This window comes from Lagopus muta, chromosome 8 (genome assembly GCF_023343835.1).
Source record: "Lagopus muta isolate bLagMut1 chromosome 8, bLagMut1 primary, whole genome shotgun sequence".
Taxonomy (NCBI): domain Eukaryota; kingdom Metazoa; phylum Chordata; class Aves; order Galliformes; family Phasianidae; genus Lagopus; species Lagopus muta.
In genome coordinates, this window is record NC_064440.1 from 14909325 (window position 1) to 14926784 (window position 17460).

The window sequence follows — 17460 nt, forward strand, 5'->3', positions numbered from 1 at the left end:
CCGGCGGGGCCCGCGCCCCCCGCCCCGCCGCCGTCCCCGCCGCCCGGGGGGGCCCGGCCGCACCGCCGCTGGGAGGGGGGGGCCGCGACGCCTCCCCGCGGCCCTACCTGCAAGCGGGGGCGGCACAAAGGGGCGGCGGGCCGCGGCGCGCCGTGCGCAGGGCCCGCGGGAGGCCGGGGCCGCAGCGCCGCCCGCCCGCCACCGGCACGGCACGGAGCGGTGCGGCGCGGCACGGGTCGGGCGGAGCGCAGCGGCGAGCGGCTCTCCTAACCCGGCGGTGCGAGGTAGGGGCCGGGCTGGGGCCGGGCCGGGCCGGGGGGGCCGCGGACACGCGTGGGGGCGCCGGTGCCTCGCGGAGGGCGTGAGCAGGGGCACAGAGCGCCGTGCGGGGCGGCACCTGCCGCCCCCGTCCCGTCCTGCCGGCTGTCCGTGTGTCCGTCGGAGCTGTTCAGGCGCAGGGTTGGCTGCTTATCCGGTGCGGCTGCGTCCTTTCGGAGGGGCTCTGCCTGTGTCCGTGTCCGTGTCCGTGTCCGTGTTCGTGTCCGTGTCCGTGTCCGTGCCAGCCCGGTCCTGCCCGCTGCCTCTGTGTGCAGAGAGCCAGGGGAACGTGCTGTACCCCACGCATTATAGTCCTGTGTCCGTTTGTCTGTTTGGCAGAATATGGAAGTCACTGAAATACTTGAACCTTATAAAATACTTTATTTTAGTTACAGTGTATCCGTATAGAAGAGAAAGCCTCTGATTAAACCACTGATGCTTAAAAACTTCCTGTGCTCACTGCTTTAAGTGCTGCAGCTTTTCCTTGTGCTGTGCCTGGCCCCGTCCCTCCCCCGGGGTGCAGGAGAGCTGGCCTCAGAGGTTGCATCTGATTCGGCTCTCAGGCTGTGGCTGCACCTCCTGCTCAGCCCTGGCAGATCTCAGCCTGCACGGGGAAGCCTTTCCAGCCCCCCCATCCTGCCCCTTCTTAGCATCTCCTGCCTCCCGCATCCCAATGCTTGCTGTGCCTGTGGGGCTTTATTCCTCTCCCCACAGCAACCCCTTTGTCTAGACACCCCATGGCTCCCAGCCAGATTGCCAGCGGATTAGGGAAGAGCTGAGGGGACCTGGGGGCTGCTTCTCCTCTTGCCTGTGTGGCTGGGATCCGGCAGCAGCCAAACCTTCTGTTGAGGGGCAGCTAAGGCAGCAAGCCCCCGTGTGCTTCCTTGGCAAAGCAGGGCAGTCCCTGCCCTGGCACAGTGAATTGGCCTTTGGGGACCAGGGAGCCACTCTGGAAGCTGTCAGCAGCATGTGGCCCCTGGGAGCTGTCAGTGCTATGGGGATGTTCCTGCCTGTTTGCCTCCAGCTGAGACCATCGGTGCACAGCACAGCAGTGTGGGTGAGCCCGTGCTGTTGCTGATGCTGACGGCTGCGTTCTTAGGGGAGAGTCCCTGCAGGAACTGCCGTAAGCCCTGGTGGAGAGAGAAGGTGTGAGAGCGTGCCAGCCAGCAGCCGGTGCATTTTGCTTTCTTCCCTTCCAATCTGGCCTGCTGGCATCACGCTTCTATTACTGAAAATCACTTGTAGCAGGAATGCTGAATCACGTCCTCCCCACAAGCAGGAGATGGAGCAGGATGGAGATATCCTCCTTTCAGCTTTTTTTGCTGTTAGTGCCCTTTTGTCTTATATTCCTCTGACAGCAGCCTGGGCTAGGCTCGCAGCAGGTTGGGCGTCAGCATGATGCTCATTAGCAGAACCCTCCTTGATATTCATTTCAAACTTCTCTTTTACATTAATTCATTTCAGAGTCTCTTTGTGTGGGATCATACGAAAAAAAAAAACAAAACAAACACCAAAAACCTTTATTCATGTTTCACACCCTTGAGATGTTTCCAGAGTGCTGGCACGTCCCCTCCCCATCTTAGTCATCCCATACTGAGCCAGACAAATTTAGCTCCTAACCTTTCCTATAACCAATCCCTCTGGCCTGCTGGCAGATTCTGTTGCTCTTCTCTGAACTCCTTTGGTTGCAGGTGATAGAAATGCCAGGCAGCATACAAGGAGCATCACTGACAGGTTGCAGCAGGCTGCAGAACAAGGGGCAGGTGGCCTCTAGCGGCCAGCAATGAATGCATCCAATGGGAGTGATGTGCCTGGAGCGCTTCCAGCCTACAGTTTCAAATTTGCTGCTGTTAAATTTCATGCAATGATACCCTCTTCTTGAGTTAAAAGCAAAAGGAAATAAAAGACACATATTACTCTTTTCTCCATCAGGTCTCCTGTCGAAAAAAAATAGTCTCCTCTTACAGCTCATTTCCAGACCTTTCTCTTTTTTATGCTTTCTCTCCTTTTTCTTCCATCTCTCTTGGAAAACAGGGTGCAAACCTGAATATTACAGCTTAAGGAGGAGCCCTTGCAGACCTACAGAATGAACTGGGTATTTTCATCCTGTTCCTTTTGGTTTGGATTCTGCATTTGCTTTTCAGACTTCTGTCTTGGCACAGTATTTCTCTCTAGCTGTTCAGGTCTCATAGTGGGGTTTGGTCACCGTGGAGTCCTATGAGGTGTGCTTGAGGAATTTCTTCCATTAAGTTTTGCCTTGCTCATGATAATGAGGACGGTGAAATTCAAAGGGAGGAAACGAACAGTGAAAATTTCAGGTTGTTTAGCTAGCAGGCTTTACCTTACATTTTGATTCTCTTTCTGTCCACGTAGCTGTGTTAGTTCCCCTGGTTTTCCTCATAGAATCATTAAGGTTGGAAAAGACCTCTTAAGATCATCTAGTTCGGTTGTCAGCCCATCACCACCATGCCTTCTAAACCGTGTCCGTAGTGCTCTATCCTTTCACATTTACTCCCTGTCATTAACATATACTCATCATTTGAGTCTTTCCACTACTGCTCTGCCCAGCACTGAGCAAATACTGCATGTGGAGTGCTCCTGGAACTGCAGAAGGAACAGCATCCATGCCTGCAAGGCCTGGGCGTGCAGTCTCACTATTGTGCTCTGCTGCTTGCAGCCATATCACATTGCAGCATGCCTAGCTTCTAGCTGTAGTGCTTCTGGCACTGTTCAATAGTTTGTTCATTTGCATGACTGTATCCTGAGATAGCTGCTAAATCTGTACAAGTGGTCTGAGAGCTAAATCTGTACAAATGGCTTTAGGGAAGGTGGCTTGGACCAGGAGAGCGTACTTCATTGGTGATGACATTCGCTCTTCAAAGTTGCCTTACAGGCAGCTCCACAATTCTTGGCTTCATAAACATGTGCCTTCAGGTAGGGAGAATAAGCAGAGACTCTGTAGTAGCACCTTCTGGAGATCTTTGAAGGTAGAAGGAGGAATGATAGAGTGGTCTTACTGGCGTCACCTGTAGACTGTCTGTTTTAGTCTCGCATCTCAAACAGTGGCACATACCAGACACTTCAGATGGGATGGTAAGAAGTGCCTGAGCAGATCTCTGGGATGTAGCCTGTAGTCCTATCATACCTCTTCCAAAGCTTTCACAGCTAGTTGACAGCTTATTATGGAAGATGAGTTTTGTCATAAATACAACAGCTTGTTACCCAGAGAGATAGCCAAGCTATCCTCTAATTTTGCACTTTTTCCCCCCCAGTGACATCACTGAAAAAAATGTTCCCTTTTGCCAATTTTGTAGTCATTTGTATTCTTCCCTTGTAGTGTTAACAAATGTCTCTTCTCTTGCTCAGCGAGATGAGAACACTTTGCTTATCCATCCCTCTGTGCAAAGTGCTGTGGATGTGCTTACAGCGTCTGTCCTTCTCCGTGTGAGTTCAGATGGGTTTTCAGAGGCCTGAATCTTCCCATTGCTGCTCTGTGAGCCGTCTCCAGCTCCTCCTGGTGGGACAGGAGGTGATGCAGCTATGCCAGGCTCAGCCTGCCCTGTTACTGCAGCTTCCCCAAGGTGGCCTCTCTGGGTTAGGACCACAGGGACTGAGGGCAGTGGGTGGCAGTGTCCCACGACATTCCCTTGTCCTGCCCTCTCTCCACAGGTTATGCCACTCTCCAGGTTTGCTGGGTGCCTGCCGGTGAAAGAGAAGGGTTGATATTTTGCCCAGGCCCTTAGGTCCTGAACCAAAATGGCAGCTGGCGAGTCCCCTCCCGTAAGAGATGCCTTCATCGACCTGCAGCAGGTGAGGTGGAAATCTGGAAGCAGCAGTGCCTTGTCTGTCCCAGGAACTGCCCTCAAGCCCAGATGCACTCCCCATGCAAACAGCAAGCTGAGGTCCAGAGAAGGCTGAAGGCTGCTTCTGTGTGCCATCAAGTGGTGTTGGCAAACAGCAGGAGCCTCTGAGTGCACACGGTGTCCGTAGTCCTGGTGGGATGGGAGCTGTAGGGGCTTTATGGTGACGGGGCAGCTGGGGATGTTGTGGGGAGGCACAGCTTGGCTAAAGCCACTTTGCTTCCTCTTTGTGCCCAGCACAGACAGATTTGTCACAGTTGGGCCTCCTCCTGTTTCCATGGAAACTCAGGAGTCCACAACAGCTCAGCACTGGCATTTTGGCTGTGCTGACAGACAATTGTATCTGCTGCAGCTGCTCAGGAGACAGAAAGGGCAGGTGTCACCTGGTGATTACCCAGCAGCAAAAGGCAGAGGAGCACCCGTAGCCTGAAATGTGAGGAAACTGGGCAGAAAGGCCTGAGGAAGGCATGCCAAGGGAAACGGGAGCCCCAGGATTGCAGAGGAGCTGCGCCCAGAAATGAGTAACTGTTCCCCTGCCCCGTGGGATGCTGCCTGCTGCTCCTCAGAAACCCAGCTCCATCTGCAGGGCACGAGAACCTGGAGGATGGTAGGAGTCTGCAGTGTTTGACTGTTATCTGGCGATTTCTGTGCAGGGCAGAGATCGTGCAGAAAAAGCCTCTCCTGGTGCCGAGGACGATGAGGACTTGGATAAGACTTTATCAATCGAGAGATTTGGGGACCTGATAAGCAAGTCAGCATCAAGCGATCTGGAGAAGCAGAAACGCAGCTACAGTGAGAGAGATTTTGAATGTATGTAGGTTTGAACCATTGTACCCACATCCATTCCTAACCCTCGCTCAGCCCCATGTGTTCTGCAGCCTGTTGCCAGGGACCCACAGACCTTTCCTCCCTTTAGAGTGTCCCCAAATTGCTGCTTATACCCAGTGCTCGCTGCCTTCTGTCAGTCTGTATCAGTGTCCCAGTTTCCTGGAGGTGTAGCTCCTGCTCAGCCCAGGTGACACGTAGTTCAGGTCACCTCCTCAGTTGGTGTCAGGGACCTCTGCAGCCACCTCTACAAGCTAAAGTTTCCACTTTGAAATTATTTTTCTTCCATATGGCTGCAAAGAAACATCCGAATATGGCTAGAAGCCAGGCTGTCCTCCCCAGTCTGAAAGCAGATGGTTCCAGTCAGACATGCTCATGTATTTCTAAATAGCAACCATGAAACCATCTTATCTGCTCAAAAAAGGATTGAAAATTAGAAATGGAACATGAGTTTAAAATGCAGCAGCTATTTCACCTGGAATCCTCTGATCAGCGTGCTCATTCCTCTAATTGCCCTTCCATGAAGAAGGCAACAGTCAGAGTCACTTTGGCTGTAGAATAGGAGTGTGCCCACAAGAGCAGTCATAGGTTATTGCTTGCTTTAGATGGTCACAGTAGGTTGTAATAGTGGCAATAACGGGCAGGAAGAGCCCCCCAGCCAGCAGGCCAGCGTGTGGCAGACAAGTAGCAGTGGTTGAGTGAGTTTCCCAGTCTCTGGCTCTCTGCAATCAGATACTGCTTATTTCGCAGCTTAGCTTTGATAGGATACAACCTTAGGAACATTTTGTTCTAAGTACATCACCAGGCTGTTTTCTGCTTGGCCACTCATTTCCAATTGGTGTTGCAAAAGTTTGCTAGCAACATTCAATTACTGTAATGCACTCCAGCTGCTACTTTCTGCTTGTGCCATCTCTCTACAGAGGTTACATTCAAACAGCACTTTCCACCTGAGCACCCACTCACACTTGTAGCTGCAGGGTACTCACTGCTTTGCTGCAGGTTGGATACCTGTACTGTGCTGGCAGTACTTACCTGCTCAGAGCTCTGTGTGTGTGCAGGTGTGTGAGTTGGTGCAGAGCATGCAGATGATCTGCTTCAGCATGCATGGCAGAAGCTTCTTGGAAAATTTGCCTAGAGATTTGTGCTGTTTTGTTAGTTTTGGGTGTTTTCTTTGTTTTTTTTTTTTTTTTTTTTTTTATTAAATAGAAGAGTTTTTCTCTCTTTGTTAGAATCTGGCTTGTTTTCTTTTGAGTTCCTGATGTAACCCTGGTATCTAGGGCTAGGAATGTGTCAAACTGTGGCTCTCAGAAATTTTATACAGCACGTATTTCTGAAGCTGAAAGATCTGCTAGGTTATTAGACTTTGAAAGATATTCCATAGGCTCATGAAGGTGAATGCTCTATGGAATTAAAAATGTTTCCTGCCCCATTCACAACCAGGAACTTGTTGTTCCTGGTTGTGGGTTCTTCTCTTTTATTCACTGGAAAGTGTAATCGGACGCTGGTTTGGCCATAGCTTTGCATTCAGACAGGCAATGTGAGGAAGAGCATGGGGAAGGAGAGTAGAGGCTGGGTGCACAAAAGCTGCTGAAGGATGGGGAGAAAGAAGAGGGAAGAACAATACATTCTGTGCTTGGAAAAGGTGTATTTTTTCCCTCCTCCAGCCTTCCTTTGTGGGAGAAGTGATTAGCTGGCAGAAATGCTGAGGTAAAGGATGGTGCTGCTCTGTTCTGTGCCAGACCAGCCACTTGCCATCACTACACTTCCCTGCAGCCTGAGGCTTGGGCTCTCTGCTGGTCCAAAATGCAGACATTTCTGTCTTGGCCTGATGCAAACAGCTCAGAAGTGAGAGCTGGGCTGTGACTTCAGCACCAGCTTTGTGCACTCTTGGGGCCTTACTTGCTTTTCGTTGCATGAGGGATTGATGCCTGACCTATCCATGGCAGGAGGTTGGGGGATGCAGAACAGGAGTGCATTTCTGTCCACATCTATCTATTCAAAGGAAAGAACCAAATAGCCCTTTGGATGAAAAAGTGTTCATTAAGAACCTCATCTTCCCATTTTGCGTATGTCTGACCATTCACAACCTCTTCTAATTCTTGCCACGAGGCTGAACCAAGGGCTGTGTGAAATATTCCTGCTGTTCCCAAGGGGGGAAACAAGGGAGAAAAGACTTGAGAAACCAAAGGAAAGGAAACATGACACCAGAACAATGAACCTGCCTGGCTCTCCCATGGAGAAGGTTACAGCTTCCATTGAAAATGTCCTTTGAAGGTAGTTTTCACTATAAACAGATTTTGCTGCCATGTCACAGGAAAGCTGGGAAGGAACCAAATCAAAACAGGCTGGAAACAATTCCTCAGGAAGAGCTGCTGAGCAAAGCCGCCTTGCAAAGCCGCTGGTGCCCCCGGCATTTCAGCTGCTCCGGGTGCAGCCCCAGGGGCCATGCATCCTGCAGGCTGCATCTGGGAGGCTTTGTGCCTGCAGATAGACCAGGCAGAAGTGGCTTTCCCATCTCTTGCTGGGAGATGCTGAGCTTACCCTCCTCCCTGCATGGTGCATTGACGTTGGTTTTGAGTGATGGCTCAGAAATTAATTCATTAATTTCATCTCGTTGTGTAATTCCCACGACACCCAGGTCAACTCCATATGAATTTCTCTTTGTGGATTAGTTTGAAGAAAAGTCCTTCTGCCCTGCTTTTTACCCTGGTTTTTAAAGAGAACCTCCTAACTGAGCCTGCATTTCAGAGGCTGGTACCTCACAGAACCTGAGATGTGAATTTATGTTGCATCTGCACTAGAAGTCTCAGTCTGTGATTCCTGTCCAAACCTGTGAATGAAATAAGGCACATCTATTTAAGTGCAACTAAAGAACACTATGCAGGAAAGAAATGTTTGTAAATGACCCAAACTCTGCTTGTTTGAGAATGTGAGAAGTATTTCCCTGTGTTTAGGAAGGGGGTGTTGTCTCTGGCAGATTCCTGCAGCTCTGCACAGCTGTGTGAATGGCTTTCAGCAGCCTCAGGAGAGCCCTGTCTTGCCCATGGTGGCAAAACAATGTTGGGGTGGTTTGGCACTGCACAAGGGCTGCCTCCTCAGCTACTTCAGGCTGACCACAGTCTGCCACATCATTGGAAGAGCTTTGCTGTGTCCCTGTGGGCTGGTGGCTCTCCTTGCCCTTCCTGGCCCTTGATCTCCAGACCATGCTGTTTCCTGGAGGGGCGCCTGGCAGGTTCCTCCCAGCCTCTTCCTGCCCCTCTGACTCTCTTTTTCTCTCTCAGTCCACCGCCAAACCTCGCACCACATCCATCATCCCCTTTCCACTCACCTCCCTTCTGCCTTCAAGTTCCAAAAGAGGCCCCCCCGTGCCAGCAGGAAGAAAAAAAGAAGAAGGAAAAAGAAGAAAACCTCAGTACCCCCCTCAGAGGTCACCCCTACCATCCAAGAAGTGGACGAGGAAGGAGAAGAAGAGGAGGAAGAAGAGGAAGAAGAAGAGGAGGAGGAAGAAGGAGAGTCTGAGGCAGAGGAAGCCCAGGAGAAGGAGATCTTTGCAGAGTCTGAGGGTGAAGCTCGTGGGAAGGACACATCCCCTAAGCTGGAGCCCCCAAGCAAACCAAAGGCAAGGCTGGGGCATCCTGAGCTGCCTGAGCAAGGCTTGGAGGCTGGGGCAAGCAGGGGGGAAGGTTGATGGGACAGTAACAGAGAAGTCATTGTCTTGAATGGATGCTGAGGAAAGCGTATGCATGACCATGTTTGGGGTGTAAGACATGAGGGAAGATCAATGTGACCATTCTTAGAAGATATCAGATATGAGGGGGAGAAGTTTGTATAGCCTTTTCTAGGCTGTGGGGATGATGGGAGGGGACACGTGCCTGACCTGGCTCTTGCTTTCAAGACTGTTGTCTCTGCAGTTCACCATTGGCAGTGATGAGGATGAGTCTGGCAGTACTCTGGCCCCAGCGCAGTTCCATGTGGAAGAGGAGGTGTCCTCCACACCATGCCTCACTGACCTGCTGCAGGACAAGGGCCCTGCCTCCATCCGCAGGTAGGAGGGCAGGTGCTGAGCTGCTGCCACTCTCCCTGGCTTGGGTTGCTGCACAGACCCTGCACTTGGGGTGGCACAGGGAGGTGTGTGGCTCTGCCCAGTCTCAACTTTCCTGCTGAACCAGAGAGACTGTGGAGCCCAGCAACTGCAGCAACACTGCTGCTCTCCAGCAGGATGGTCACTTTCTGGGACTCCTGGGACCTCTTTGTGTTTGTGGGTTCCTCAGGATGTGGTTTTGGGGGCACTGGGTGCACATGTGCGGTAGTTTTTCTCTCTCAGTTAGCTTGTGTTGTGGTGCTGACCAAAAGGCTGGGAAGCACAGCTGAAGGGCATGAGGTTCTCATCTTAGAGATGTGTCCCTAACACATGCCTCAGGCTGATCCTGCTCTGTGCTGTGGGGCAAAGAGGAGCAGAAGGGTTGGTAGGACAACCTCTAGGCATTGGGACAGGTGACTTCTGACTCTGCTCCTTCTCAGGGAATTGTTTTTCTGGTCTGGGTGAAGTAATCTCATCCCCTGAGAAGAACCAGTGTCTGCCCCCACTTATCTCATTTTCTACCATCAGTCTCTTTGATCCCTGCAGCCTCCCTGGACCTCGGGAACGTATTTCTCAGGGCTGGGAGAAGCGCAAGCCCTGGGGCCAGGTGGCAAGTGGACAACGAGTTACCTATGATTTAAAGGAGAGGATGTGCATCGGCAGTATGACCACGCTGGAGAGTGCAGCATATCAGCGTGTCCCCACGGATGAGGCTGAGGCCCAGATGCTGGCATCTGCTGATTTGGATGGCATGAAAAGTGAGATTTTACCACACTATAGCATGTGTGTCCTTTGCATCTACCTGCTTAGCTCTCATTCCTGACAGCTCCACACACAGTCTTCAGCCTCCCCCGACAGATCTGGTCCTCATCTCCCTGTCCCTCAGTCCCCACTTTTCTAGCTTTGACTCCTCTCTGTCAGCTTGTTTGTATCCAGAGTCTGGTTCCACATCTCCACATGAGCCCAACCACCTCTCCTCCCACCCACCCCGCAGGTGCCAGACCTCCTCCACCCATCCCTCTGCCCTCTCCATTTCAGGGCTCCTTGCCTTTCCCTGAGACCCAGCTCTCTCCTTTCCTGACACACTTTCCCAGTTAGCAGCCCTCTGTGTGACACACCAGCTCTGGGATCGCAGCCACCTGATGTGAGAAGCCTTCCCCCTCCTGCATGCTCCTCATAGAGAGGCAGCTGCCCCTTCCAAAACACATCTGAGGGGACTGCCCCTGTGTGCGCGTGAGGGCAGACAGGAGAGACGTCATGGAAATGCACGCTCCGGGCCTGAGGACATGGAGAATTCAATAGGTTGCTTTGCATGCTGGAGAGGGAGGGAGACACCAGAGGGGAGTGAGGGAGGGAAGCGGTGCTGCACGCGGAGCCTGCCTGTCCCTGGGCATCCAGCAAAGAGCTCGCAGCACAGTGAGGATCCTGCTCCGAGGAGCCAGAGGAATATTTTTCCCCAGGAACATTCTCGGGTGCAGCTGTCCTTTCTAGGACCTCACCAGGCCCCAGCAGCTCCATGCCCTGTGCCCAGGAGAGAGAGGCACTGGGGCCAACTCCAGGGCTGCGCTGAAGCCCCTCCAGGGCAGCTCGCTTTCTGCACTTCAGCCTGGCAGCCCCAGCCCCTCCTGGGAAGGTGAGTGGCTCATGGCACCTGACCCCTGACCTTCGCAAGGACAACATGAGCACCCTGCAGGAGGGCGAGGAGGCGGCAAGGGAATTGAAAGAGGGCGGCAGCCCTGAAGCAGCAGTAAGTGCCCACGTTCGCAACTCGCTCGGCTATGAAGACTTTGATGAATTTGCCTTCAATTTTGAAGACTATGATTTATGGGAGGCCATCAGAAACCACCTGGGTTACCCAGGTGGGGAGCCCACCTGTAAGTACCACGGCAGTGACCCCTGGGTGCAGCTGTAGAGCAGAGCCCCCAGCTGCAGTGCTTAGCCCTGACTCTCTGTTTGTTGTCTGCTGCTCTCCCTGTGTCAGGTTGGTCTGGTTTAGAGAAGGCACTGTCTGCCCCATTGCATGCAACTCGGTGGCTGGGGGTGTTGGAGGAGCTGTCTGGTGTCTGTGTGTTAGTATGAGGTCTTTGTACAGATCTCTTTTGTAGCATTGAGGTGCTTCCCTGTGTGCTTCTTTCTCGAGCAGCCCTGGAGGCAGCTGCCCCTTGCTGTTTGTGCCTATTGGGATGTAACCCACCCAGAGGAAAAGCCTCTGCTCCCAGTCACATATAAGAATAGAGCCCTGTCTCCTTCCATCTGTGGCACAAGGTGACAGTGTGCTGTTGCTCTCTGTTTGCTGGAATCCGAGCAGGGCTGCAGATCTGACAGCAGTGCTGAATATCAGGTTCTCAGCTCTGCGCTGTAGACTAATGCCCAGAGAAGAAAATAAACTAGTCCCTGTGTCTGCAGGCTTAAGTGTTGTTTGTGAAAGTAGCTGACAGCAAGCTGATCAGAAGGCTTGGAAAGGGGAAAAAGGCAGGAAGAGTGGGAATCGCAGGGAAGGAGAAAGTAGGAATCCCAAGAGCAAAGAGCATCTTTCTGTTCTCTGCAGGTTTCCTTACCTGTGCACCCCTTGTGGAGAAGTGGCTCTCTGAGCCATCCCAGAGGCTGCACAGAAAGCAGCACCTCATTGCCACCTCATATAGGCAGCCTCTTCTCAGCAGCTGAAGTGAGCTGTGTGTGTCACCTTGGGAGGGACATTGCTCATAGTCATTGCTCCATGGCAGCTGCCCAAATATCCTCATCTGCATCATATTCTGCATGTTTCAAGGCATCGTACAAGTGTACAAAGGCAGGTGGCATGGCCCCAGAGCTATCCCAGGCTTTGTAAGCAGGTGTGGGGAGGCAAGAGTGCAACATGGGCTTGAGAGGCTTGGTGCAGTTTCTGGCTCTACCACAGCCTTTTGGTACGATAAAAGGTAAAACATTTAAATGCTGATTCCTCTCAGTCCCAGCATCATTATTTCTGTCTCAACTAGTCCATCTTCGTAAGCCTTGCAGCCCCTGGGGAAAGAATGTCTGCCTATGTGCTTGTACGGGGACCAGCAAGTGAGGATTTGCTTCTGGCTGATTCTGATACTTGTTACTGTAAATTCTTAGACAACTTAATAGGTGCCAAGTTTAAACCATAAGCCTGGAGCTAATTGGCCCCATCAGCTGTCCCAGGCTGAACAACTTGTGCATTGAGAGCAATAGCTGCATGTTCACCTAGGGAAGGATGGCTGCTCTTGGGAAGGCGGAAGGTAGCTTCTTAAAAGTGTGATATGCATCACTTATGCAGTGGGGACATTTGGCTTGCTAGCAGTTAACTGATTCATTGATCGCTACAGCTAATACTGCAGGTGCTTGAAATAGGATGTACTGTACAGTCAACGCTTAATTATTTCTGCACAATAAATCCACACTGTGGATTAATCCTGCAGAGATGCAGCAGACAGATGGCAGAGACAACAGCATCAGGTCTGTGCAGAGCCAGCTCACGTCCAGCCAGGGCCACTTACTCAGCTACTTGCTGCATGTTCCTCTTCTAGGATCAACTCAGATCCAGGAGGAACGTAATAGCTTTTCTGCAGAGCAGAGTCCTTGTTGGACCTGAGTGCGTCTCTTTGCATTCCTTTTAATGACTGGAGTATAGGGAACACTGTGCAGGGACAGCTGGGTGTTAGCAGGCATAAGAAACGCAGAAAGCTTGCATTTCTTCAGCTCCTCTCATATCTTCCCTCCTCTTCACAGATGTACTGTAGAAACTACAGGCATGACCCAATCTCACCCTCAAATTCTTATGTGTGCGTTTGCATGGGTATAGCCCTGTCTTTGCCTTCACCTTCCCAATTACACATGCTCTGCTGCATGTCTACATACACTTAGGTGCATAGTTATAGTGCATTATCCCAAATGCATGCTTATATATACACTCATATTTACTCACACACGTACTGTCCCACTCCAGCTAGAGCTGGGAAAGCAATTGCTGGGCAATACCTTTTCCCAGAAGCCAGCATAGGGCCCTGACTTTTTATATGCTGCCTAGCATTTTGTTTAGTCTAACTTTAAGTATTCCAAGAGATGGGGTTTCAGTCTTCTTCCTAGAGGTAATGCTATAGCTTTACATTGGGGCAAATAGGAAGAGTGCACCATTCCTGTGATGCTGGGCTAAGAAATTGCTTTCTAGTACCAATGCAACTATTCTGATGCCTCTATCTGAACTTTCTGCTTGAGGATAAAGGGTAATAAATGGAGGAAAGCAGGAGCTAATGCATGAATTGAAGTCATTTTCCTGCTGAGTTGGACTGACTAGGACAGGTACTCTGGAGGAAGACCTTAATCAGTGCAAAGTAACATTTGTCATCTTCAGACTTAAGGTGAAGGAAAAATGAGTTATGGAAGCCAACAGTGGTAAGAATATCTTTTGGAAAAGACTGTAGGAGGTGCTCTGTAGGAGAGTAACGTACCGATTTGTTGTCTTGGAGCCACCATAGGAATCATGCTGAATCCTTAGATGCTGTCACCGCCTCATACTGTGCTGGGGAGCTTGGCTTCAGGCAAGGAGGGAAGATCTGCTCTCTGGGCACATTACCCTTGGATCTTGGTCTGAGATCCTCTGCTGAGTAAGGACACAAGGCTTCAGGTGCTTGCTTGAGCTTGATGTTCATTTGGGGGAAGCAGCTGTGGGGCATGCAAGAAATGAGAAATCCATGCAAAAGTCTGAGGAAGCTGGAAACATACATATCAGTGGGCAGTTATTGGCTCCTATTGACACTACAGCACAGTAAGTAGAGCAGGGAGGAGTCCAACTGACAGCAGGACTTGCATCAGCATGGCAGCCAGTGGGTGAAAATCCCCTGAGGCTCAGTATTGATTCATGTTATATTTAATTCAACAACCCAGATTTCCAAGAAGCAAGGCCTGGCCTGATGTTGGGCTGTTACTTTCCTTACCAGAGATGTGCAGATATTTTCCTGCAGTGAGCATCGAGGACAGCACAAGGCCTTCAAGCCCAATGCTTTTCACTACCTTTCATGCCCAGAGAAAACTGCAAGTCTTGAAGCCAACTGCAGAAAGATACATGGAGTCTTGAGTTTCACCCCAGAAGACTTTGGCTTTGCCTTGCAAGGAGGTCAGCGAGCCTGCACAGACCAAAGCTGAGTAACATCACTGACTCTGTGATCTACCTGGGACAGCCCACTCATTCTGGAGCAGGGCTCTGAAATTTTCCCTGTCCCCATGGTCTGAGGAAGATGCACTTCTGTGCCGTACCAATAGGGCTTCAGGTTGCTTTTTTGTTGTGGCAGTACAGAGAGGGTTTGTGCACCACTTACTCAGGTACAGCAAATAAAATCTAAAAGCTTTTGCAGTGATGCTCCAGCATATGCACAGCCCAGGAAGAAATCTTGATCTCTAAAGGAATTAACTCTCAGACATCAGGAACAGTTGAAAGTAGACAGGTGAGGCAGGAAGGATCTCCAGAGGCCGGTGGTGAGTTCTCCAACTGCCAGAGCTTTGCCAGTATAATCTAGAGAAAAAGGTGGGTTTGGATGTGTTCTCATACCAGACAGTGTATTTCCCCTAGACACCCTGGTGGTCTTTTCTCCCTTCCCATGTGTTCAGGCCACCGCTTTGAAGACAACCCTGGTGTGAGGAGGCATCTGATGAAGAAACCATCTAGAAGCCAGATCACCAGGACGAGCAAAAAATTAACATCAACCCCATCAGTTAAAAAAAAGAAGAAGAAGAAGAAGTTGGACAGAAAACCCCACGAGGTATCTATGTGTGGACTTGTTCAGAAGGGATAAATCAGATTGAGAAACATACATTTATAAAGTAATCAAAGTAGTTTCAATATTATTAATACTTTACATGGCCTTGGTAGGGACATTTCAATCTCTCATCCGTTGTCAACATAAGCTGAAAACACACTTTTCTAATAAAAGCTGAGGTTTCTCTGAAATCACTGTGTTTCAATTTTAGGAAAGACATAAAGAGTTACAGAAATTGTAGTGCTGTATGGGAAATTGGCAACTGCATAATCAATGAATATACAGATGTTATAATTATGAAATAAAAGAGAGAGTTTTAGCTAAGCAGGTTATTATACCAAAAAGAGAATAGAGGGAGTGCTTACCCTTGTCCTAGGCTCACTGTGAAACTCCAAAGGAGGGATCTCCAGAAAGAGATCCTTCCCCACTGGTAGCCAGCTCTTAAATGGGTCTAGGAGAGGTGGAGCCAGGCTCCTCCTCTTCCAGCAGCACAGGTGAATTGCCTTCACCTGTGCTCTCAGGACTGACTATTGTTCGCCTCAGGTGATCAATCAGAGGTTCAGCAGTGTTTCAGCAGTTCCCATACAGTAATACAGTAATATCACCATCTTCTGGTAAGAAGGTGTGAAGGCCAAACCATGACAAAATGTTAGCGTAGGAAATTTGGGGGGAAACTTCTTACTCTAGCTGAGAAGCAGGCAGAGGACAAAGTTGTTAGTTTGGTAGAGAAGTGTACAGGTTTGATTCACCCTGTTTCCTCTGCCTGCACTGTCTCACTTGTAGCTTTCTGCTGCTCTATGTTCTGGTAAAGGCTCCTGCCATACTGCCAGACCTAGCTGTTTCTGTTCATCAAAACTCTGTTAGCTAAGGCAAGTTTGCCTGAGCATTGCTTTAGAACAAGCATCACAATGAGAACAAACCTAAGGCTTTCCACATATTGCTCATAGAACCATACCCATCAGGGGAATTCTCACATCCCCACTGCTGTTCATACAGGTGTTTGTGGAGCTGAACGAACTGGTGGTGGATAAGAACCAGGAGATGCATTGGAGGGAAACAGCCCGCTGGATCAAATTTGAGGAGGATGTGGAGGAGGACACAGCCAGGTGGGGGAAACCTCACGTGGCTTCACTGTCCTTCCGCAGTCTGCTGGAGCTCAGGAAGACAATTGCCCACGGTGAGTCAGAAGTTGCTTTGTGCTGCAGGCACAGGACTTGTATGTTGCCCTGGCACAAGTTTTGCTGGACAGCTCCTATTGCTGTTTGGCTGCTCGCTGAAGACATGCCAGCAGTGTCTGTTCAGGTTCCTTGTTGGATGTGGGAGACGGACCATCCTACAGTCTGTTTTCCAGGATATTGTAACAGCCCAAGGATGTCTGAGGTGACTCCTTGCTCTGCTTTGCTGTCCTCAGGCACATGGCACTGCCACAGCCAGCTGTACCAGCAGGTTTTGGACCCATGAGGGGAAGGTACTAGAGGTACTAGTGCATCTGGATTTGGGTGTCTTCAGTGTCTTCTCACTGAAGAGAGATGCTTCTCACTGGACCCCCTCAGGGTGAGAGCCTGGAGTGCTCACATCCCACAAATGATGGGATACCAAGTGCTCCTTCAGCTCTCAGACTGCCTACACAGCATCTTATGGTTTCTCTGGGACAAAGGTTTACATAGAGGACAGGGATACCTGGACTTGTGGCATTTCTCAGCTGAGAGTGTTTAAAATAAGAAGGCCCGAGATTGCCTCCAGTGGGAGGAGGGCCTGGCGCTTGTGGGGCTGTTACAGGGCACCTCTCCTCCTGGCAGGTGCTGTTCTTCTTGACCTGGAGCAGACCACGCTGCCTGGCATTGCTCACCTCATGGTGGAGACCATGATAATCTCTGACCAGATCAGGGCAGAGGACCGAGCCAACGTGATGCGTGCCCTGCTGCTGAAGCACAGGTAAGTGGGACACAGCTGAGGCCTGCGGGAAGATCAGAACTTCTCTGCAAGCCCCAGGCAACAAGGGAGACTGGCAAGGACTTGGCTATACCTCAGGTGACCAGATCACTGCCTGGTGGGGCAAAGGTCTCTGATGGTGGAAGAGGACAAGGAGACTGTCTAGAGCAGTATAATGAGGCTACTTCTCCCTCCCCTAGCCACCCAAATGATGAGAAGGAGGGCTTCTTTCCAAGGAATCACTCCAGCTCCAGCATGAACTCTATTGTGGGGAACCACCACCACAATCACACCACAGACACCTGTGTGCCCCTCATGGGAGAGGAGCGAATTGAGATGGCTGATGCCAAGGCCCATGAGACTGAATGCAAAGAGGTGAGGATTACATGGGGGGGTTACCTCTCCTTTTTTCACTCCCTAGGACCACCCTTTGGCCTGGGACAGCGCACAGCAATGCTTGATGCCCACACCCAGGCATCTAGGAGGGCTCGTCCTCACAAAGCCTGTGCTTGCCTGAATCACCTGGAGCACTAGAAATCAGGTCACTGTATTACGGTTTTGGGACCTAATTTTAGCCTCATGCTTTATGTGAGTGCTGGAGTGTGTGATGGCTCAGCTGGCCCTGGCATTTGCAGGATGACCTTTTAATGTAAGGCTGCCTTGCTAGTTAAGCAGGGAGCCAGGCATCTGG

At 50.8% G+C, this 17460-nt stretch overlaps 1 protein-coding gene across 4 annotated transcripts in view; it reads left to right on the top strand.

The window, feature by feature from the left end:
- Positions 1-172: 172 nt before the first annotated feature.
- Positions 173-17460, top strand: part of SLC4A3 (solute carrier family 4 member 3) — a 30548-nt gene continuing 13260 nt past the window's right edge. For 2 of the 4 annotated variants that reach the window (XM_048952801.1, XM_048952802.1), the window contains exons 1-10: positions 173-284; positions 3988-4128; positions 4832-4988; positions 8285-8622; positions 8915-9048; positions 9631-9842; positions 14689-14840; positions 15834-16014; positions 16637-16772; positions 16970-17144. In XM_048952801.1, coding sequence (XP_048808758.1) covers positions 4075-4128; positions 4832-4988; positions 8285-8622; positions 8915-9048; positions 9631-9842; positions 14689-14840; positions 15834-16014; positions 16637-16772; positions 16970-17144 — 1539 coding nt within the window. In that variant the 5' untranslated portion in view covers positions 173-284; positions 3988-4074. The other 2 variants (XM_048952804.1, XM_048952803.1) reach the window with 2 other exon arrangements.